The sequence below is a fragment of the Sorex fumeus genome, unplaced genomic scaffold (genome assembly GCF_029834395.1).
Source record: "Sorex fumeus unplaced genomic scaffold, SorFum_2.1 ptg000098l, whole genome shotgun sequence".
NCBI lineage: Eukaryota > Metazoa > Chordata > Mammalia > Eulipotyphla > Soricidae > Sorex > Sorex fumeus.
This window is the reverse complement of record NW_026606155.1, coordinates 38,133,994-38,159,133: the sequence shown is the minus strand read 5'-3', so window position 1 is coordinate 38,159,133 and position 25,140 is coordinate 38,133,994. Positions and strand designations below refer to the sequence as shown.

Here is a 25,140-nt window from a genome sequence, read left to right as displayed (position 1 = left end):
CAATGCTGCTCTAAAGGCAGAAGGTTAGTGCACATCTGAAATAATAGCCTTTTTCAGAGCCAGAAGTGAAATTTTATTCGTTTTGAATGAATAAATGAGTGAATGGCAGTGTTTTCTTGATATATAGATTGAGCTAATTACAGTGATCAGTCAAAGGTTGAATGAATGCTTTCCAAGGTAGCTGACTCCATTTTTTCAAAATGAATCATTAAAAAGAACAAAATTCATTCTGAAGGATGTCAAAATGTAATTTTAGATGTCATGCTAAGTTATGGGAAGACGCTGGAGTAGGCTAGTCAGTGATTACTGCTATTTAACAGTAATTTAAAAAATAAGGCAAGAGTAATGTTTGTATTAATGTGAAATTTAAATAGTCAAAACCAAATCTATTAGATAATGAATTAATTCATATTTATGAATAGTGGATTTCATCTATTTTGTACTATTTTCATGAAATTTAAAGTGTATTATGGTTATTATTTTTTAATAAGCTATCATCTAATGATATCAGGAGGAAATAGTCTTTACATTAAATAACACACAAATAAAAATGTTTTTATCTACCATGATGCCTATGTAGGAGATATGATATTTGTGTTCCCCTTTCTTTCTCTGTGATGTTCTCTTCTATGTTTGGGGGGATAAATAAAATAAAAAGTGCAACAAACAGTAAATAACAAATATTGTTAATTAAAAATGGCTTGGCTTCTTGTGCTAAATTTCTGAGAGTAAAACTATCTTAGATTGTAAGATGTCCTAATCAGTCTTTTTAGGAAGAAGTTCCTCTTCTATGCTCAGCAATTTGGTATTTTGAGGAAATAATAGCAAAAGCTATAGCACATATAGACTCTTTTGTCTTTAATAAATCTCATCTATAACAATTTTATCTATCTTTGACTAATACTAATCTTACATAGTCAGGACATTGCAGTGGACTAAAGATTAAACAAGTTATAGCAAATATAAACAACTCCTTCAAAACACTTGGTGATCAAGGACTTAAGAGTTGGTTAGTAATGGATATCCTCTTTATAAATCAAAATTTTAAAATATCTATTTTATATTAGAAATATTTAACACACTGCAGCTCTGTACTGAACACATTAAAAACTCAGATTAAGTCTTCTCTATATTTATATCTTTATTGGTTCTTGTGTAGTTCTTGAATATCTGCTGGTATCTGCTTAATTACATTTCAGTATTCAAATTTAAAGATCCTAGTGAATTTAAATACATGCATACACACAGTATCCTTTTATATGTTTTCTTTTTATGCAACTTTCTTTGAATGTATAACTCTGTTCTAGATAAGAGAAAGATGATGACAAGCTTATAGTTTAATATAATTATGTGTTTTTAGGAAATTTTGTAAGGAGAATTTCCCCATAGAAAAAAAGAACAAATACAAAAAAGTTTTAATAAAAATTTTATTATGATTATTTACATCAGTTCCTTGATAAGCATATAAATGTAAACTTTACTTGTTGGCTTTATTTCACATATGACTTATCCAAATTTAGAGTGAGTACTGTCATTTGAGTGTACAGGTAGTGAGAAAATTTCATTATATTCACAGAATATACATACATGTGTATTCACAATATGTCCCTGTTAAGCCAGTGGTATAGACACTGTCCCATTGACCCTGCTTCTGCTCCGAAGGTGAACACTGGAATCGGTGATGTCATCCATGTGTTCCTCGCTCTTCTTTTCCTTCAGGCTGTTGATGAATCTCAAGGTAATTTCATCCCACTCCTCTGGCAACAGCATCAGCAGAAAACCAATGCAGATGATAATGGTAGCAGCCAAGCGGACAACATTGAATATCACCTCCTGCTTCAGGAGATCCACAGCTAAGGAAGGAAAAACCAGCCAGTCACTATAAAGCACACTGAAAACAAATGACTAAAGTCAGGCCTACTTCTAGAGAGTTTCAAAAATTATACTTGTTCTTCAAGTTGATCTTTCCTTTTCCCGTATCGTTGTATATTTTCTCCCTATCTTTGCTTTCTACTCCTCTCTAAATCAAATTTATCCTTCATGGTTTGTGCCATCTGATTAATAACCTCCGCAGTTTTATTTCTTGAAACTTCCCCTTTACATTCTTTCATGCTTCAGTAGTTTCATTGGACCACTAAGGATTTTTCAAATGAACTGGCTTGTTAAGGTTTAGCTAGGTCTTTGCACATGCTGTTCTTCAATTTTTTATTTGAGTTGAAACTTACATAAATTAAAATGAACTATTTTAAAGTAAAAATGTGTCAGTTTGTACATTCTTAATGTTGTACAATTTTCATCTGATTCCAAAATACCTCTGTAACTTGAAATAAAACTGCATAAAGTGTTTACTCTCCAATCCCTACCCTCAGTTTTTAGTCCTTGGCAACCACCAACCTTCCCTTGTTTCTGTAAGTTATGGATAACTCCTATAAGTGGGCAAAATGTACTGTCTACATCTAACAATTTTTGCCTACTGTGTTTTCAAGACGCAACCACATTATACCAAGTATTAGCACTTCAGACTGAATAACATGCCTTAGCATATGTCAAAATATTTTAATCCGTCATCTGCTGATGGACATTTGCTGTCACCACATTTAGATTATTGTGAATAGTGCTGCTATAAATATTTGTGTATAAGTATATTTTTGAATTCCTGTTTTTAATTTGGGGGAATACATACCCTACAAGTGGAGCTGTTGATCATACACATATAATTATTTTTACACAGAATGCTAAATTCAGTTGAATACTCTCTTGGATATCTCCCTTTAGTCTTCTTGCAGGCATACTCTTTAAATGCCCCTCCTGTGTGCTCTCAAGAGCATTCAATATATACTGCTCTCTCTATATAAAGAATTCAGCACACACACACATATATGTATATATATATATATATATATATCTGTCTCCATACTGTAGTTAATTAATTAAATAATCCTAAGGGAGGGAGTGCCTTGTTCAGGAATATCACCAATGTCAGTACAATTCTTATTCTCTAAGTTATCAGAAATGTATTATATGCATAAATGAACTTCCTTGGCAACTTCACTCATTCCTAATATTTCTTTCCTTTGAATACTTTGAATTTGCAGTCCTTAGAGTCTGTCTCTCACAATTTGGCATTTGTGAAGCTATATGTTATTTCATATATGTTGATTTTGTTTTCCAAATTAAGTCATAAGCTTAAAGAAACAGTAATTGCATTTTCTCCCTCTGCCTTTTCTATAGTATGTGTTATAAAAACATTTGCTATTTGTCCTCAAACAGATAAAGATGGATGTTTATGGCTTGGAATCATTGAATGTAATTACTAATTAAATATGTTATACCATAGAATTAAAGATGGAATAACTATACAGTCATTGAGACAAACAACTTCCATTTTTGTTCCATGGGCAGGCTTCACTTGAGAGATTATTCTGGAAAAATAGTTTCTCCTCTTACCCCTGAAGTGAGTCAAATTGCTTTTTCCTTTATCTGTTCCAGAGGGCCATCTGCTCTACCCCCAGAGAAGCTTCCGTAGCTTCCCATGGATAATCTGATGGGGAGCCAACACCCTGCACATTTCTACGCTTTCATTAGTGATGTTTACTTGAAAGACCTATGCTGGGATGCTTTTGTTTCCATAGGACTTCCTCTAAAAATACCACAAAAGTAGGTTGTCAGGGAGATTGCATGAAACCCAAATAATACATTTGGTATTTAATTCTAAAAGCACAACCAAGTAAAAAGTGTTTGCTACTGCACATTTTAAATCTGTTTCATAGTTATTCTGTTGTCTGCCACCTTTATTAAAACATCTTCCTAGGCAAGGGACATAATTCACAATTGCTAGAAGAAAGGACTCAGGAGATAAAACAAACACAAGAAGACTTACTGTGCATTTGTCAAATGTTACCAGTACCTGCATTTCCAGGAACGCTGAGCACTGTCCCAATGGAGATTAAGATTGGGTATGTCAAAACCACACCGACATTTACAAGGATGTTGAAGGCTTTAAAATAAAAGAGGATACGCAGATTCAATGAGAATTGATATGCTGAACTCTTTCCTTCTTAATATAAAAGAATCAATGTCTTTGCTAAACATACCTTCTAGACTTTCAATACCTTTGGTCAATCAATTTTCTAAATTTGGAGATAGTAACAAGCATTTTCACCCGAGTTCATCTATTTTTCCTTCTCTGCTATCTTGGCTGCCTTATCTCTTGTCAAATGGTGGGGAAAAGGGAGAAAGTAACAATTCATGATGCTGTTATTAGCACTGTGAGGATAGGTTGGTGAGCCAGAGGTTGAAAGCAAGTAAAGGATTAACGTTTGGAACTTTAGCACTTTGTTACTTTGCTACATCAGGTAGCATTCCTGGATAACAGAAATACTTTGATTTTTTTTTACTAAAGGAAGATCTATTCAAGAGCAGTCTTAACTATTTTATTCTCTCTCATGGCAAGCATTGGATGGGAAAACTAAGGTAAATTCTCTGTAATTTGCTGAATACAGGAAGCTTTTCTTCATTCTTTCATATACAGATAAACTGAGGGTAAGTTTATAGACAGATTAAGTTGAAGATTAATATCATTGAACTTTTAAAACTATATATATGCATATGATTAAAACAACCATCTACTCCCTTAACAATAATAAAATATACTTGTTTTCAAAAATAAAAATTAACCTCATGGCACTATTTTGGTCCATTTCAATTAAATGTTTGTTTTATGGTTTATTGAATTGAATGTTAGCAAGACTCCCGCATTTAAAGATGATCTTCATAGAAATGATTTAGTCATGTTGCCACATCTCTATGGAACCAAAGATGATCCTAGAATCATTCTTAAACAGTAGGACAATGTTTATAATTCTATCATTATCTATCATTTCTACTTTAATTAAGTACACTTTGATATCTGAGATGGTTTGAGCTTGATAACTAGAAGCAGCTGGAATGATTTTCACAAGGTTTGGGTTCCTTTGAGATTTCCATGTAATAGTAGTAGCAATTAGGGTAGACAGTCTTCTTCAGTTAATCATTACTCTTTTTGGTAGGGCTACAGTTGGATTGAAGATGCCACATCTGGACTTGCTGCAGACTTGGACATCAAATACGATATATACTAACAAATAAGGAGTTTATTCTAGCACAGAATCAGCTAAGTTCCCCACTGCCACTTTTTTGTTGAATAGGATATTTTATTCTTTTATTTTTTAAATAATTTTTATTTTAGTCATGGTTGTTTACAAAACTGCTATTGGTAGGGCTTCATACATGAAATATTCCAGAACTACAACTTCCACCAGCACTATACACACGACCAGAATGTCAACTTTCCTTCACCATTGTCCAGTGCATCCCTACACACCACCAAGCTACTCTCCACCACCCTCATTCCACACACACACACACACACGCACCCCTCCAATAAACTTCCTATTTTCAGTTTCTGTTGCCTTTCACATTTTAAACTGGGTATTCTAGCTGACTGAACACAGGTATTGATCCCTTGATCACTTGATCACTTGACTTGCCATTAATCGTCGATTTGCTCGAGCGGGCGCCAGTAACATCTCCATTTGTCCCTGTCACATGCTAGTGTAACCCAATGGTGTCTGTTCACTCTAGGAACACAAAGAGCCTCAAACCGATCGTTCATGATCTTGACGAAGAAGTCTGATCATCTGGTAGGTGGGCGGCCACGCGGTGTTTTGGCATCCTGTGGAATCCAGTCAGTAACAGCTCTAGTCCAGCGGTCGTCTTTAAATCTCATTATGTGACTAGCCCATCTGATTTTTGACACCTTGCAAAGTGTCCCTGATTCTTGATTGTCGACAGAGGTCGGAACTCCAGATTCTTTCTCTCATTTGAGTGAAACGTGAAAGAGTGAAAGAGCTATTCCAAGCATAGCTCTTTCAGTTCCTCTTTGGGAGACCTGAATAGCGTTCTCATCCTGTTTGTGTAGGGCCCAGGTCTCTGAGGTGTATGTTAATGCAGGAAGAACAGTGGAATTAAAGAGATGTGCCTGGAGCCGGGGGGTCTTCGTCCTCTTAGCTATTTCTTCGACGCTCTTGAAACCATTCCAAGCTGCTCTCTTCCTCCTGCGCAGCTCAGGTGCCTGGTCATTTGTCATGTTGACTTCTTGACCTAGGTACACATAGCTGTTGCATTCGGAGATGGTCTTTCCATTGAGAGTGAATGGGGCATCAGGAACGAGGTTGTTTCTCATAAACATTGTCTTCATAAGATTCAGCTGTAGTCTGACCTTTCTACACTCACGGTCGAAGTCGGCCAGCATTTTTGCCACTTGGCTAATGTTTTGTGTTATTAAAACAATGTCATCAGCAAAGCGGAGGTGGTGAGATCCTGGTAGTGAATCCATAATACAGCTCACGGAGGACATTGATGTATTGAGTTTGAATGCCCTGATTGGCTAGGGCTTCAATGACCGCTTCTGTCTCAACAGAATCAAAGGCCTTCTTTAAATCAATGAACGTTAGACAGAGCGGCATCTTGAACTCCCGAGAAACCTCAATGAGCTTGGTTATTGTGTGGATATGGTCGATGGTGCTGAATCCTTTGCGGAACCCAGCTTGCTCGCATGGTTTCCTTCATCTAGTGTTCTGCCAATCCTATTCAGGATGACTCGAGTGAACAACTTGTAGATGACAGACAATAGGCAGATCGGGCGATAGTTGCCAATGTCATGGATGTCTCCCTTCTTGTGCAGTAGTACAGTCCTGCTGGTTTTTCATTGGGACGGAAACTTGTATTCAGACAGGTAGCGTGTGAAGAGCTGAGTCAGCGTATTGATGAGTACTGACGGCAGGTTCTTCAGGTGTTCAGGTCTGACCTTGTCTGGACCGGGTGCTGTTCGTTTCTTTACTGACGAAATGGCGTGTCAGATTTTGGAAGGGAGAATATTGGGAACAACATATCCATCCTGTGGAATTTGGTATGTCGGCAAGTGGACATGGCTATCGAAGAGATTTGAGTAGAAGTCATGGATAATCTTCTCCATTGCCGTTCTGGAAGATGTGATAGATCCATCAGGACGTCGGAGGGCAGTCATCTTGGTCTTGTAGTTGGCGAAGAACAGGCGGGCGTTACGAATACTTTCCCCAGCTTCTGCCGCATCTACCAGCACTTCTGCTCTTCTCTCTTTGAGGTCTTCCGTGATCGCATCTCTACACTGCTTTGCGAGCTCGGACATTCGCTTGCGGTTGCCTGAGGCCTGCACCAAAGCACGTTGGCAAATAAGCTCAAGAGTTTTCGAAGACAGGCTTTTTTTGTGGCTATCTCTCTCTCTCGGCGTTCCTCGCACAATCATGGAGGTGCTGAACCAGTTGATTGTATTCCTCGTCAATGTTGTCAAAAATGGCATCTTTCCATGTTGCCACAATAGTGCCAAAGAGCTCCCAGTTGGTGGTCTTTCTGGGAGTTCTCTTTTTAAACTTTGCAGCCCTTTCTCCCAGCTCTGTGAAGTAGAATTTTACACGAAGGAGACGGTGGTCCAATCCCATTTGGAATTTTGGGACAACAGAGACATTGGTCAGGCAAAACCGTCAATTGAATATGATGTGGTCTATTTCGTTGTGGAATCATCCACCAGGAGACTCCCATGTCCAACGTTTAGATTCTGCCTTTTGGAACTGTGAGTTACCATGGATGGTCTTGGTCGACGTGATGAACTCAGACAGTCTCTCATCCTGTTCGTTCCATTCTAGGCCAGGTATTGATATCTGGGTGAAATGGTGCCCTTCTTTACTAGCTGGAACCTGGTGGCTTCACTGAAATGTATTTTATGTTTTTCTTTTGTTCTTTTAATGGAACAATACTATTTTTTATAGTCTAAGAACAAGAGTGCATATAGCCAATGAGTTCTCTGTAGCCTAGAGGCCAACCTAAATTTAAGAGGGACTTAGAACTCTGGGTGAATGAACTCAGCCTGCATTTGGGCTAAGGAACTTTCTGAAAAAGATGTCAGCTCAACAGAAGAGTGGGAGATGAGGTGAACCTAAACAAAACCAGAAAGCTGTATTTAGAGGAGTTGCGAGGTGGTTGAGATCGGAGCCTGATATTTGCTTTTTATGCTTATCTCCCAGCCCAGTCTCAACTAGATCTAATCTGATTCCTATGGGGGAAGGCAGAATGTAAATAGAAATTGAAGAACAGGAGCAAGGATGGTATTAAAACCCTGAGGCACATGGACAATCAGGAGGGAGGTTGTGTCCTCAGTTTGTTCTAGGAAAGCTTGGGCAGAGTGAGAACATCAGTGCTCTGGGTGAGGGGCCTGGTTAAGCTGCTTTGGTCCTGGGGGCACTTCAACCAGCACTCAGAGACCATGCAGCTGAGTGGAAACCTACAGTGTCCAGCTAGCTCCATGATACCCAGCCTGAGCAGGCTTGCCTAGGAAAATGAGTGAGACATGTTAGACATGTCTTGGACAGGCATGAGTTTGGGGAGGGTGAAAGGTGGGAGTGATGATTATGATTACTTTGTAGCAAACTGGAGATCACTGTACAAAACAAAGCTGAAGCAAACAACTAGTGAAATTTTGGTTAGTGTTGTTCCCAGTTAAACTGTTGTAGGCTAGAAAGGTCTTTGGGTACTTTTTCTTAGAATGTGTGGGTCAGAAGCGCTATTGATTTCTACAGAACTTAGCAGATGCTATAGGAAATCAAACTCACTTATTTTTTGGCCTTCAAATGTAGAATTCAAAGAATGAAAAAAAATAATGATTGTTCTTTGTTTGAGTGTTTCCTGTCCTTTTTAAGTCTTCTCCTCAGGGGTCTGGGCCAGAGTAGAAAAAACATTGATCCAATGCCTCCGTGGGGAATGAAAATAAGGGTGTTTCTTTGATTTTGTTTTTTTCTCCTGGTGATTGTTGGGGGATAGGAAGTGGCTCAGATTGTATTTGAATTCTGTCACTAGATAAAGATCAGTGTAAGCTGACTGGCTGAGGTCTTGCCAGGTAGCTGTGGGCAGAGTGTCTGACCTTAGGTTATTGGGAGGAAAAGAATAAAAAGGATCTGAGCAAAGGAATCTTGAGTCTGTGGATCGTGTGGCGGCCAGACTGCTCAGTGAGAGGAGAGCAGGCTCATTACTGTTCACAGTTCTCTCATGTCACAAAGCAGAGCAGGGAAGCATGAAAGTGGGAAGAGTCTGAGTCCTCAGGTGCTCCGACAGTTTCAGAGTTATAGGGAGTTTGGAGCGAGGATATTAAAACAGCTGAAGGTGACTGGCTCTTGACGAGGCACAGCCTGCTTAACCTGGCCCTCATGTCCAGTTCTACTTCACAAGGATTTCTTTTCTCAATTTTACTCTTTACATGTAGCCAGTGAGAATTGCTAAAAGAGCCATCGTAAGCCTGTAACCATCTTGTTTAAAGAGTAAGTAGATTTTGTTTTGTTTTCTTCTTCCTGCTATATCTGGCAGTGCTCTGGGTTTACTCCTGGTTCTTCACTCAAGAATTACTGCTGATGGGGCTTGGAGGACCAAATGCAGTATTGGGGATCAAACTAGGCTGCATATACTGTGCTATCTCTCTGGCCCCAAGAGCAAGAAGATTTTGAATTAAACCCTGTCAGACCCTTTATGACCTGTATCTCCTTTCTCTTCTTGGAGAGACACACTGGGCCATGCATGGGACAAAATAACAAATGCAGTATAGTACTGTCACTGTCACTGTCCTCCCGTTGTTCTATGATTTGCTCAAGCGGGCCCAGTAACATTGTGAGACTTATTACTGTGTTTGGCATATCAAATACGTCATGGGTAGCTTGCCAGGGTTTGCCATGCAGGCGAGACACTCTCGGTAGCTTGCTGGGCTCTTTGAGAGGGGTGGAGGAATCGAACTCGGGTTGGCCATGTTGGCTGCGTGTAAGGCAAATGCCCTATCTGCTGTGCTATCGCTTCAGTCCAGTATATTACAAAGAATGAATATGACTGCCAGAAGACCAGGGAAGGATTCAAGTGGTCTGGGCCTCAGTTCACACCTTAATCTCAGGAGGTAGTTAGATAGCTCTGATGGAATCCATAACTAGTCTGTAAAGAACCTGCTAAACATTCAATATCTTCAACCAACTTTGCCAAGTCTGGGCAACAGAAATCCAAGAAACCAAGAAGAAAATCCACTGTGACAATAGAACTCTCTGAGGAGAGATTAGCTGGCAATGTAAATGAAAGGCAATTCTGGAGCCACTTACCCAGCCACAGCCCTGCCATTCCACAGAGATAGCCCCATGGCAGAACTGAGAATGAAGACCAGTGCTCCACCTTGGTGAAATACAGGATGACGGGGGTGAAGGAGATGAAGATTAAATTGAAGAAGCCCAAAGTGGAGACAAAGTGTGCGGCCTCACCGAAGTTGGCACTTCCAAGAAACATCTTAAACAAAACCTGGAATGGGAAAGAAGCTCTACAGCCACGTGGTAGAAAAACTGGGTGGATCAAGAGAGTCAAAATCTATTTATCTACACAGTGAAGCAACCAGTCCAGAGTGCATCCTCCTTTCCTTTTTTTCTTTTCCTTTTTTGGTGGGGAGGAAGTTGGGGTTTGGCAGCACCCTGCTCTGTACTTAGGAGTTATCCCTGGTGGTGCTTAACTGTTTCCTATGCTAATCCTCAATGCAGAATGGAGCAGATCTGCTCTTTGGTACATGAGTTTGTACATGCAGCAAACCACATGCAGTGCTGAGATTCAAACCGGGGTTGAGCCATAGCTACATGCCAGGCAAGTGCCTAACCTCTGACTATCTTTCTGGTCTCATCCTGCTTCTATTACCTTCCTGGTACCCTTCTGTTACCCTCCATGACAGTATTGAACAGACTTCAGAAATAAGGATTTAAAATACCCTATGCATACTTTGCATGCTTGGAGCATTGGGTTCAGTCCTTGGAAACACAGGGTCCCAATTAGCAACAAGCCAGAATTAACCCTGAAAACCACTGAATATAGTCTCAAAAGAAGCAATATAAAATAAAATGCCCTCTGGCTTGTATATAAAGCAACAAATGTCATAAAATAAATTCCTAATGGAATTGAAAACTACTACTGCCTAAGGTGTTAAGTAACATTGTCAGTTTAGTTATGTACCCATAGGTATAGGGTTGACAATAAATATGAGGGAAAACATCTAGAATCCCATCAAGCATGGGGTTAATTTTGCTCTTTGATAGATATTGAAAAATTTAATTCAGCAGAGACAGCTGCTATTGTGTTGCTGAGAAAATTAATTATGATATGTATTAGTAAGTACTTTTCTCTCCGAGCATAAACTATTTCCACAAATATTATTTTCATTCTTCAGTGTAAAAAATACTAAAACATTAGGAAGAGGGTGAGGGGAAGTGAGTGGCCAACCTGAAATCACACATCAGCAGGGAAGAAGGCGGCATATCTAGCTCATATTTCTCTCTCTTTTTTTCATCCATCTGTTTCCTATGTTAATCCTCAATGCAGAATGGAGTAGATCTGCTTTTTGGTACATGAGTTTGTACATGGCAGCAAATATTACAAGACTCCTGTAATGAATGCATCTGTAGCATGGTTAGTGTAATTCTCTCCTTAAGACAATCAACCCAGTCACATGGTAGTCAGGATGCTGCTTTTAATTTCAGCCGAATGTAGAATATTTTTCTCTGGAGAAATGTAGTCAAGAGAACTTGAACATGTGCTAATCTTTGGTCACATCAGACATCTCTGTGGAGACTCACTTGGGGGGAAAGTTAGATACTAATGGCAATTTAGTGAATATGTGTCTAACTTGTCCCACAGAATCAGTGGGCCGGGAAATGTCAATATGGAAATAGACTTCATGCCCTAGAAGGCTCAGCGCTAGTGAATAATCAGAACAGTCGTTCCAGAGGGATGTAAAGGGCATTTTCTGCCTTTCAGTGAGTACTTTTTCACTGGAACAAAGAGAAGTGAAAGTGGAATAGTCTTTTAGCTACATCCAAAAAAAAAAAGCTGGTTTTTCAAAGTAGAACACTGGGGACTAATCCTTTAGAGCTACTCTCTCAGTCATCCCTATTTCTGAAGTCAGGTGCAATTACTGGGAACAGGACTTCCACTGGTAACAGCTTACTCCAATGGAGAAAGATCTATCCATCAGAAAAGAAGAGGTGCTTCATTTTGCTATTAACAGGAGCTCCAGGGGGCCACAGGATTAATATGTAGCAAGCAGTAAGCTCTCAAGTCAAAACTCATTTATTATTTTTTAAGAGCACATAGGAGTTAAAGTAATGACTGTAGGTAGCTATGTTAAAAATGAGGAGAAGAATAGAGGTCTTTTTAATACCCCACTATAACTAGTTGATGATTGAGATGGTGCAGCTGTGACCAGGGAGCACATGATTTGGAATTGGCTAGTCCAAATTTAAATCTTGGTTTTATCATTTTCTGACGTATGACTACAGGTACATTAGCTAATTTTTCAAAGCCTCAGTTTCCTCATCTGGAAAATGAGATTTGCCTTATGGCTATATTATAGTGCATTAACACAAATACTGCAAGAGTTCAATTAATATTGTATTTTTATTAAATAATCATTGTAACCCATTAAAAATACCAGCAAATTTAAGTCTGCACCATTAAATCAACCAGAAACCACTGTAGCATTGTAGCACTGTCCTCCCATTGTTCATAGATTTGCTCGAGTGGGCACCAGTAATATTTCTATTGTGAGACTTCTTGTTAATGTTTTTGGTATATCAAATACATCACCCATAGCTTGCCAGGCTCTGCTGTGTGGGTGCAATACTCTCGGCAGCTTACCGGGCTCTCTCTGAGAGGGGTGGAGGAATCAAACATGGGTCGGCAGGATCGGACACATGCAAGGCAAATGCCCTGCCTACTGTGCTATCACTCCAGTCCATGTATTCTTTGGAGAAATATTTATTCATCTCTATTTCTCATTTTAAAATTGCTTTGCTAAGTTTTATACATGCCTTATATATCTTGGATATTAACTCTGTCAGATGTGTGGTGGGCGAATATTTTCTCCCAGTGTAAGTAACTTTTTGAAGGAAGTTGAGCCACCAGCTGCTTTGAAGTGGTAACTAAAGTCCTGGGTTGAAGGATCAGTTAGGGGCATCACTTATGTATATATCTATTGAGAAAGGAAAAAACCCCTGCTAACTAGAGGTTTTTGGTTTCATTTTTGGCAAATTTGGCACACATTCATCTGCAAAATCAAATAAGTTGGCTAGGGAGAGAGAACAAGAAATCAACAAACATTTGTTGAACTACCCAAATTCAGACAATACCAAATGCTAAATATGATATAGAATAATAAGCTAACTTGTAAAATGGTACAACTTCTAAGATACCATGATAAAAATTTTCTTATCATACAATCCATGGGCTTTTGTTGTTAGAAGTTAAAAACATATGAAATAAAAACTTGAAAACAAATATTTTTAATAAACTTCATTCATAATTGCCCAAACCTGGAAGTAACCAATGTTATTCAGTAGGAAAATAGATAAATAAACTGTTGAGGATAAAGACATGGAGTATTATTCAGTGCTAAAAAGAAACAAGCATAAAGCCTTGAAAACAGATGTTATATTTTTTGTTTTGCTTTTAAAACCTCAATAAATGTTTATTGAGGTCTTAAAAATGCTTCAGATATGGGCCAGAGGAATAGTACAGTGGGTAGGTTATGCCTTGCACACAGCCAACCCGGTTTTGATCCCCAGAATCCCATATGATCCCAAAAGTATCTCCAGGAGTAATTACTAAGTCCAGAGTTAGGAGTAATCACTGAGAACTGCTGGTATGGCTCAAAAGTTGAAAAAAAAAATCACATAATGGTTATTCCCTATTTTTTAACAACAAAAACAATAAATGCTTGGCACAAAATCTCTGATGATTATGTAGTGAAATGTGGTGGTACCTATTACTATTTAAATTATCTTGGATTTATCTGGGCTGGGGCAATAGCACAGCGGGTAGGGCGTTTGCCTTGCACGCAGCCAACATGGCCGACCCGAGTTCGATTCCTCTGCCCCTCTCGGAGAGCCCGGCAAGCTACCGAGAGTATCTCGCCCGCACGGCAGAGCCTGGCAAGCTACCCATGATGTATTCGATATGCCAGACACAGTAACAACAAAGTCTCCAATGGAGACGTTACTGGGCCCGCTCGAGCAAATCAATGAACAATGGGAGGACAGTGACAGTGACAGTGATTTTTATCTGGGCTGGGGCGATAGCACAGGGGTAGGGCGTTTGCCTTGCACGCAGCCAACATGGCCGACCTGAGTTTGATTCCTCCGCCCCTCTCGGAGAGCCCGGCAAGCTACCGAGAGTATCTCGCCCGGAAGGAGACGTTACTGGGCCCGCTTGAGCAAATCGATGAACAACGGGAGGACCATGACCGTGACCATGGATTTATCTATTATTATTTGGTTTTGGTGCCATGTCAGCATTATCTCTGCCCATCCATACTTGTCAAACCATGAATGAGAGATTGACTACATAAAGAAGTGGACCACATACCTTATATAATGCAGATGTGGAGGCTGAACCCACTGCAAATGCCACTCCTATGATGGAATCAGCATGAAAATTATCTGCATATGCCATCATGACAATACCAGTGATTGCCATGATTGCTGCAACTATCTGTCAAATAGAATTCAAGAAAGAAAATAAATTTTTGATACCTCCATATCCCAGGATAAGACGACTCCATAAAAGTTACTTAATGCATGCTCAAACCCAGTGATCTTTTGTACATCACTGCTCACATGTAGGAAAGGACACTATATTTTAGAAATTGGTTTGCTCATAAGCCACACATAGAGAAAATATAAAAGCTGTTCACATTTTCATTTAGGGGCAGTAATTTAGTTCAACTTTTGAGAGATCAATATCCATATGGGTGAGATATAGGTAATACAAAATCACTTCTAAACATAATAAACTACATAGTATTTTTAAAGTCTGGATAATTTAGTATTCAACTTTATCAGCTCTTTGGAGTGATGCATGTTTCTCCATATGATCAAGACTTGATTAGTGTGGCATAATATCGATTCAGCTCAGATGCAAAATCCAGGCCAAGGGAAAGAAAAAGAAATTGAGTAATTCCTCATGGTGATTTACAAGGAGCAAGCTTGCAGTGCCACTTGGAATGCCAAATGGAGACCAGTCCTTCCTTTTATTTATATCAAAATTAAACCACAGAAAAATGATTTTATTTAATTATTCTAGGTTATTAGCTGAATAAAAGGAATGTTTATAATTTGAAATAAAATGTGTTATTATAAACTGGTATGATTATTTTATATTCAAAAAAGGGGCCCATTCTCTTAGTGAATCTTCCTGAAATAATTTACATCTGGTTTTCAAATGGCTTGAACTGGTTCTATTGGAAAACATTTCAATGTTCCAGTAAAATAGCAGCTCTGAGCTAGAAAAATACATGCCATTTCTTTGTAATTTTACTGACTTTAAATCAGGATGTAAGTATGTGAAAAATTTAAACATATGTCCCAATTTTGTTAAGCTTCAGTTCTGAGTTTTTCCAAGTAAATCAATCTCCCAGCAGATTCCCACAGCTTTATCATGAAATTTTTGGAGACCCCTCTGAAACATTATTAAGATATTATTTGTCACAGCAAAATGTAGATCTTGAACACGTGGGTATAGAATTGCTTGAGGTTGGTACAAAGTCAGATAACAATGACACAAATAATTTAGATGCTGCTAAAGCAATTCTTTTGTTAATGACTACTAACAAAGCGTGCAGTTGGTTTCAGAAGCAGCCTGCTACTAAAGTGTACTTTATGAAAAACAGCAGGAGAACTGGAGAACAGATGCTGACGTGTCAGCAGTGAAAAACCATCTTCATAAAGTGTTATATGGGAGACTGCTTGATAGGAGGTGTTTCTCTTGCTGAGTGAATATCATGTTCTCTAGAGCTGCCAGGCATGTGTTCTAGTGAGACTGTTCCTCAAACTATAGGGAAAATAATTTGATACACACACCAGGAGGTGTCAAAGAAATTTCCCAAACAAGAAGTAATAGACTCATAAATAAACATGGTGAAGGTTTCTAGACATGAAAACTCTGTGAGGATTATCCCTTTCTTTGATTTGGGGATTTATATTTTGGTCAGGAATTTGCAAAGACTGTTTAGGTAATGTCATAGAAATAAAACTGCACATAAGACACTTGCATTTTATGACTTGTGCTTGTGTTTAAATAATGTTCATGAGTTGAAGTGCTCATGTGCACAGATATCCTTCATAAGACTAAATTTGGATAATACCTTTGATTCACTACGTGTTTACTTTAGCTCAACATCAGTTAAAATCTCTTCATTAAAAAACATGTGAAAATTTCCAGACAGGGTAGAACACAATGTTGATCCTGATATTAAAACATAGACATACTATTTCATACTTAAGATTATTAAAGGAATTCCAAATATTTATATGTAATTTAGACCATCATGTGTACTATATCATTCTGGATGTAGGGAATTGTGAAAATAAACAGCTTATACAAACAACAATCAAACAAAAAAAGCAAAAAGCAAAGACACGGTAAAGTAGTGAACATTTAGTATTATTACCCCTAGGATATGATTAAAAATTTGGAAATCCTTCTTTCTTAGTCAGCCATTAGTAAAAATACATCTTACCTAATATTTCTAAGTTATGTTTCCCCAAGATAGGAATATATATTTTACATTTCCTCAATATAAAAATTTGCTGTGACTAAAGATTATAAAATTTTATATCAATTAAAAATGAGACCTATAGTGGGTCTCTTAAAGATCATTACTTAAATTGACATATCAATTACACCTGTGTCTCCTTCAATTGGTGTCATGGGGAGAAGCATTTTTCACTTCAGGGGGTTAGACAACAGTTAAATTCTAAGTTAAATTGTAAGAGCATGAAAATCTGAATATTAGAGGGGCTAAAAGAAAATTTCCCAAGGTAAAAACAATTTATAAGCTAATAACTTAGAGATTATATGAATTTCCTGGGGGAGGTGTTTTGGAAATAATAAGTTAATTTATTTTTCACATTTTAATTTAAATTTTGCAGTTATATTAAACATAAATTTTCTATAGCTGTACTATAAGAAAATTTCAATGTTTTTGTCTACTCAGTTGGAAATAAGGCACAGTTTCGTAGGAAAATGTTGGGTGGAAGACCTATTTGTAATGCTTGTTGGAGTGATCTCAGGGTAGTTCTGCTAAGTACCATTGGTTAACTGTGGAGTAAATACTCCTTAATTTCCAGAAAGCAAACAAACCAAGCAGAGACCTGAGTCACATTTTCAGAATTAATCAGTCACCAAAGAAGGAAATGGATGCCTCAACTGAAAAACCAGAATGATTCTTTTGGGGTTCAGCAAACCGAAAATGTTTCTGCATGAAACTGGTGCCCTTAAAAACTGTGGCGGCAGAAAACCTCATATGTTTATGACCACACGGTGACTACATAAAGGGCTTTTGGTCACATTGTATGCATCTGAGAAACTTAATTGCTGAAATTACACTATCTCGTGGTGCCACCTGCATGGTTTTAGCAAAACATGGCTCTCCTCAGTGGAGTCTCTTCTAGCTCTGACCCCATAATCAACCAGAATTATTGTTTTTTTATTAGTGAAACACCATGAGGTACATTTGTAGACTTACAAATTTTTGTTCTTGTGTTTCAGTCATACAATGATCAAGTACCCATCCCTCCACCAGTGCCCATTCACCACCCCACTAATCCCAGTATTCCTCCCACCCCCCTATCCCCTCATCCCACCCTGCCTCTGTGGCAGGGCACTCCCTTTTGTTGTCTCTCTCTCCTTTTGGGTGCTGTGGTTTGCAAAAGAAACATTGGGTGGCAATCATGTTCGGTCTATAGTCTACTTTCAGCATGCATCTCCCAACCTGGGTGGACCTTCCCAACATCCTTTATTTGGTGCTCCCTTCCCTATCTGAGCTGCCTTTACCCCTAGAGTGTGCGGCTGGCCACCAACCTATGGAGTGAAACTCCTGGTATTTATCACAGCTACAGAATTATTTTAATAAAATAGGAACCTGTCATTTCCATGACCCAAGTCTGACTAGTATGAGCTGTTAGTAACTATAGCGACCATAAAACCACCAATGCGCAAAGTTGTTATGCACATTAACAGGTTGGCCAGCAAGAGCAGCACTGAAGATCATCTTTTTTCCCCCTGAGTGTATTTAGATGGGCTTCATTTTTAAAGAACAGATCCAGACAGCATTCTTACAATGCCCATGTTACCTTTAGGTTTCATGAAAAAGAACGGCTTTGCTCATAATTAGTGAAATGGAACAAAACACAGTGTGAGAAAGGAAAGAAATTTCTACCTGACCAGATACTGCGTATGGGGGTGAGGGTGAAAAAGGGAAGGGAAGTTGATCCCTAGGGTAAGTCAAACCTTAAGAGCATCAAGTCAAGCCTCCCACACCTCATCTCCTGTCACACACATACTCACTTATTCTCATGAATAAAATCTGTTTGAACTTATTTAAAAAAGAGACCAGAATAGGGGTCAGAGAGATAGTGTAGTGGGTAGATTATTTGCCCTACCTGATTTTAATCCCTAGCACTTCATATGTTCCCCCAAGCACTGCCAGGAGTAAGCCTTGAGGATAGCCAGGTGTGGCTCTAAACCCAAACTAAAACAAAACAAAGGTGACCAGAATAGGAAAGAGTGATAGAAATTCCAGACATACTGAAGAGTGTGTAGTGTGCAGAGTATACCTTAGGGCTGAAACCTGTAGAAAGGTTTATGGACTTTTTCATTGTAGGCTTAAAATTGGAGCTTTAACACTCCAGCTTTCTTCTCTGTGTAGTTATTGTCCTGCCAAAAGGGAAATAAAAGGATTTGTTCTATATCCATCTTTTACTACCTTTCCTAGAAAGCATGAGTGTTATGAATAGAGGATTATGTTCTGTGTTTGCATGGATAAACATCAGCCAAAGAAAAAATGGAAATGAAAGGTTGTTGTGAATCTTCAAATTTATAATATTGACACAAATCAGTAGCAATTCAGTTCCAATTCTGACTTAAGGTGTTCTGAAGTTCAGTTTGAATTTGGAGAATGATGGTTTATACTTATACTATGAAGGGTTCTGTTTAGTTGATATTTCAACTTGTCTTTGGCAGATCTCAGAAAGTCTTCAAAATCTCACAGTTTGGGAAGCAAACTGTCTATTACACGTGATAGCAAGAAAATATGTGGGTGCCAAATAAAAAAGCAAGTGAAAAGAAATAAATTCATTTTTATTTCTGAAAATCTCTAAAAATTTCAAATTTCAAATCTCTAAAAATTTCAAATTTTTTCTGTTCACCAATTTTATCAAGGTATTCAAAGACATTTGAAAATGGAAGACAAGCTTTAATTAATAATATAAAAATAAGAGAGGGCCAATATCTGGCTTTAACTTTTTAGACTAACATTTACTTTTCTTTCTTTTTTTTTTTGACTTTTAAAAAATTTTATTGAATCACCGTGAGATAGATACAAGCTTTGATGTTTGGGTTACAATCACACAGTGATCAAACACTCATCCCTCCACCAGTGCACATTCCCCACCACCAATATACCCGGTATACCCCCCTTTCCCACCCTCCCCCTGCCTCCATGGCAGACATGATTCCCCATAATCTCTCTCTACCTTTGGTCATTTTGGTTTGCAATACAAACCCTGAGAGGTTACCATGTTTGATCCTTTATCCACTTTCTGCACACACCTCCCATCCTGACCGATTCCTCCAGCCATGTTTTTCTTAGTGATCCCTTCTCTATTCCAGCTGCCTTCTCCCCTTTGCTCATGAGGCAGGCTTCCTGCTATGGAGCAATCTACCTGTTTCGTGTATCTACTATCCTTAGGTGTCAGCCTCATGTTATAACATTTACTTTTCATTGCAATGAAATAGAGACCAGCTACAGAGAAAACTCCCAACCAGTGGCTCATTGCTTTTGAGGAGAATTTCTTTTATTAAGATGATTTCTATGGTTGTTTTGAAATTAAGAACTCTAGTTAAATAAGATAGGATATCTGAGATGCAAAACTCCTGTCTTCAAAGCTATAAGAACATAATTTTCACCAATGTGAAAATTTTCAATTTAAAAGGTTTACTAATTTCCAAGGATTGATTATTCATCAGTTGTAATCAACTGTTAATTTTTAACACAACAATTTTGGGGGGGGGTTGTTATATAATGTTACAACACCCATCCCTTCATCAGTGTGCATTTTCTACCACCAATGTCTCCAGTTTCCCTTCCAGACCCTGTCTGCCTCTGTGGCAGGCACTTTTTCCTTTCACTTTCTTTCTCTGTGTCTTTCTTTCTCTCGCTCTCTTTCCTTTTGGGCATTATGGTTTGCAATAGAGTTACTGAGGTTATCATGTATATCCCTTTACCGACTTTCACCACTCAATTCTTTTCTGGAGTGATCATTTCTATTATTGTCATACTGGTTCCTTCTCTATCGTAACTCTTTTGCCCTCCCCCCGACACTTGTGGCAAGCTTACAACAGTTGATCAGTCCTCCCTGCCCCTGTTTTACCTGGCCTTGAATATTAGTCTCATACTACTATTTTTCGTATCCCATAAATGAGTACAGTCATTCTATATCTGTCCCTCTCCTTCTGAATCATTTTACTCAGCACGATAGTCTCTATGTTCATCCATTTATAAGCAAATTTCATGACTTCATTTTTCCTAAAAGCTGCATATGGTTCTATTATAACACTTTAGTATAAAACTGATAGAACTAATTTCATAATATAAAACTGAATGCATGACAGATTATCATCTGTCATTCAAAAACAATATTCTAAGGAAGCAGAAATACTAACAAGTAATTAATAATAAATATGTTTATATGAACATTGCTATTTCTATTCTTACCAACTAAATATGAAGGGGTACTCAAAAAATCTTATTTACTGATACTAGCACTTAAAGTATCCTTTATTCTTCTTTGGTATTATTTTGACAAAAAATAGAAGGATGGCCATATATTTCATCCTACATATAATCACTTTTGTAGCCAAGCAAATAAGAATTATAATTCCATAACAATCTGTAAACTAACTTAGCTAGAGTCAGAAATAGAAATTTTAGCCTGGTGGTTAAAAAATCAATCCTTTGATTTTTATAAAAATAAGAATAGCAGTCCAAGTGAGGTGGCCTTCAGTGCATGCTTTAGATTATTTATGGATGAAGGCAATGAGAGCCGCATTTATGTTGTCAGTATTCTATTTGCCCTCCTTTAATTTCTCAAATGACCTAATTATGCATGTTCTCAATAAGTCTCAGAAGGGAAAGAACTGCTGATACTGCCAAAAGGCAAAATGCTGAATATGTTTTGGTGTTTCTCATATTCCTTGGCCTGATTATGGGTATCATTAAAGTTACACCTTGACATTTTTCTGGAACATGGCATTAAACACTTCTTAATGCTTTTCAGTGAGAAGAAAGCACTTCCTGTCATTTGGGAAGAAAAACATCTGACTTACACCAGCACAAATGACACTAATGCTTACTATTTTGACACTTATACTGTCTCAATTTGTGTATATACCTATTAAAAATTCTTAGTATCTACTTAATTTTTTTCTTACGAGGTTTTACTACTTAAAATATTGTATTCATTTTCTGAGGCTACTTCAACAAACTGCCACAGGTAATTGTCCACTTGGTAAATGAGAACAACAGAAATTTTTTTCTCACCATTTGGAATCTAGAAGTTAAAAATCCGGTAATCCCTTGCTTCCATTAGCAGTTCTGGGGGACAGTACGTTCTCTGCCTTTTCCCAGTGGTGGTGTCTGCCCTCCATTCCAAGGTTGTGACCTTTCACTTCGATCCTGTCTGTGTGGTTATTCTTTTTCTTACAAGATTTCCTTTTTTTTCTGTGAGTCTCTCCTGTGTGTATTTTTTATAAGGACTCTCCTTTGTGTATTTAAGAGCTACCCAGATAATCAGGATATACTCTTTGCTAATTTTATCTTGTTCTAAATAAGGTCATACTCACAGGTTTCAATCTATAGTACTGTGACTCCACTTGGGAGGGGGGCACTATTCAACCTTCTACAGATACCAATTTGAGAAATAGGTATTTTTAATAGTTTCCAAATATAATATAAATATATATATTAGAAAAAGATAGTTTATTTTGGAAGAAAAATAGAAATAGCACGCTCTAGGGAAAAGAAAATTGAGCAGTCAAGGCATATTTTAAGACTGTGATTTAAATTTCTCATAAAGTTGAGTTTTATCCCCAGAAAAACCTCAAATAAACCTTGAATATCTTTTGATATGATCTTTTAAATCATGATTCCTAGTTATATGCGTTCATTCACTCTAAAATTGATTTTCTCCCTAGTACATCTAAAATGAGTGCATTGATTTCTTTTCAATATTCAGATGCCACCAAAGATCAGAGATTCCTCATACCCTCCCCTTCCATTACAATGCCATTCTACAGGTTCTCAGGGTTGTTAAGGTTGTTGATGGCAACTACATCAACCAAAGAGAAAGATAAGCATGAATTTATTCATTGTAGTATCAGGTATAGATTGAGACTCTGCTTTGTTTCTTGGGTTATTTAATGTGTTAGAAACAGAATTGGATATAGGGATAGGACTTATGCAAAACATAGGGTTTTACTCTTTGAAAGACCCTAGTTTTGGTTTAAAACTCTGCTGCTGCAATATTGAAATAATATTACATACTTATTTAGAAGACCTCCAGCACCCAGCCAAAGCCATGCTGAGACCACTCTCCACATGCTTGGACGAGGAACCAGCAGAGGAACCCAGGTGTGCGGGACCCGGGGCTGAGATCTCTAAGCCTGCTCAGTTTGAGACTGGGCCTCCTCCACCCAGCTCCCCCGCCTTCCAGTAGCTAGACAGTTACACCCACCAACTGCCGTGTAACCCCATCAACAGCCATAAAGAGACTATAAAACTAAGCTCCTGGAAGTGTGTGGCCACATTTGTGGCCGCGCGACCTCTTACTCTCTAGTTCTCACTTTCAGAGACCCCAGCAGGCTACTGAGAATATCGTACCCGCCTATATGCCTGACTAGGAACACCTGTAAAGATGATTAGAGGCTGCCCTAAAAGCCTCCATCTCTCTCGGAGAGCCCGGCAAGCTACCCAGAGTATCCTGCCTGCACAGCAGAGCCTGACAAGCTACCCGTGGCATACTTGATATGTCAAATACAGTAACAATGAATAGTCCTGAAGGAATGACCCTGAAGGAGCCCCCAATATGTCATTGGGCTACACTTGCACTTGACAGGGATGAACGGAGACGTTATTGGGCCTGCTCGAGTGAATTGAAGAACAACAGGTGATAGTGATAGGGATAGTGATAGTGATAGTGATAGTGATACTTATTTAGGTTTTTAGGTCAGACTCAGCAGTGGTCAGGGGATACTCTCAGTTCTGGGGTCACTTCCTGCAATGCTATGTGAACCATGTGATATTGGGGATCAAATCTGGACCTCCTGTATATATAAGGAATGTGATCAGGTTATCAAACTACCTCTTTGTTCCAGAAATTTATAATTTTTAAAAGAGAAGCCCACGATCCATCTCTGTTGCCATGTAAACTCATCTACCAGCCTTTTCCCAGAGACTCATAAATAAATCAACTAGCTGAAAATAATTTCTCAGACACCTGTTTCTGGCTAGACATCTGGGGCACTCTCAGAGGAGGGTGGACTTGCACCCACCCAAACAAGGTCTCAAGCAGCCTTTTGCTTCCACATCCCAATCCACCACCATGTCTCTGGCTGGACCCCATAACCTCAGGACTGAGACTCATGGAGAACTAAACCTACTGAAAAACTCAGGTACACAGTCCCTGTGTTGAAACTCTAGGTCTTCTCAGAGTTGTGATGGGCTACCTTCCCCCATCTCCCTGTACTTCCGGAAGGCCCAACAACCATGCCCACAAACCACCCTTCACCATATAGGATCATCTACTGGCCTTGTTCCAGAGACTCATAAGTAAGCCTTGAAAGAGATCAAGTAGATACAAAAATGACATGTACACAGCCCAGTTAAAAATCTAACTCCAGCTGGATTCCTCAGTTAAAAATTCTGGATTTTCTGGACATCTCCAAATTTTACACCACTGACAATCCAGTAGTAGTGCACTAGATTGTATGAAATGTAATGTGGAAGCCAACCAATATCAATGAATAAAAAGATTGACACATAAGGGCTAACTTGTAACAACATCTTAGTAATTCCAGACAAGGACTTAATGTACCCATGATTAGATACTACAATTTAGATGCACTAATTTTTTTCTAAAGAAATAATTTTTGATCATTCCATTAGCCATTTTTTGGTAACAAACAATATAAAATAAATTATTTTGGGTTCGCTATGGGACAGTTGCAGTGGAAGGAAAGTGATAGTGGTGGTGGGATTCGTGTTGGTATATTTAATGCCTATAACAAATTACCATGAACAACTTTATAAAACACGATGTTTAAATAAAGTGTGTGTGGGAAAATAAAAGAGAGACCTGCGTTTTCATTTTGTATTGGGCCCCACAAACTTTGCTGCCCCACTTAACAGTAAATCACAGAAGAACTTATTGTAACAAGTTCTCAAGGACTTGAGAGAACTTTTTAGGATTCTTGATGATGGGAAGTCAACACCTGAGTTCAATGTATAAAAATATGATGCTGAGCCTCTGGTAAGCCAAATTTAAGATTTAACTAGTGGAGACTTGTTCTTCAAGTCTGTGTTTTCCCTTGAATTTGTCTATACACTATTTTTTTTGCATATTTCCACTCTGGTTAAGGCTGTGTTCTCCCTCAAACATGTACTTCTCCCTTTCTCTCCTCTTACATCTTTGTAAATAAGCTTCAATACAAACTTTCTTGCTGCATCAAGAAAAAAAAAGATTTAGTGAAGATGGAGATACCTCATCAAGATATATTATAATGATTTTATGGATTGATGAATAGTTTCAAATCTATCTCTTAGCTTTGTTTTTTTACTTCTACTATGTCAAGCTTTAGTTCTGAATTTTTAAATAGCATCTTCCAAATATGACCCGAATCAATCTTTCTCTCTCTCTCTCTTTCTTTCTTTCTTTCTTTCTTTCTTTCTTTCTT

At 38.2% G+C, this 25,140-nt stretch overlaps 1 protein-coding gene across 2 annotated transcripts in view; it reads right to left on the bottom strand.

The window, feature by feature from the left end:
• Positions 1–1,413: 1,413 nt before the first annotated feature.
• SLC35F4 (solute carrier family 35 member F4) overlaps positions 1,414–25,140 on the bottom strand; it is a 277,152-nt gene continuing 253,425 nt past the window's right edge. For both annotated transcript variants that reach the window (XM_056134147.1, XM_056134148.1), the window contains 4 exons: positions 14,497–14,622; positions 10,203–10,395; positions 3,908–3,997; positions 1,414–1,853 (listed from right to left, as the gene is read on the bottom strand). In XM_056134147.1, the coding sequence (XP_055990122.1) occupies positions 1,612–1,853; positions 3,908–3,997; positions 10,203–10,395; positions 14,497–14,622 (651 nt within the window). In that variant the 3' untranslated portion in view covers positions 1,414–1,611. The remainder of the gene's footprint in view (positions 1,854–3,907; positions 3,998–10,202; positions 10,396–14,496; positions 14,623–25,140) is intronic.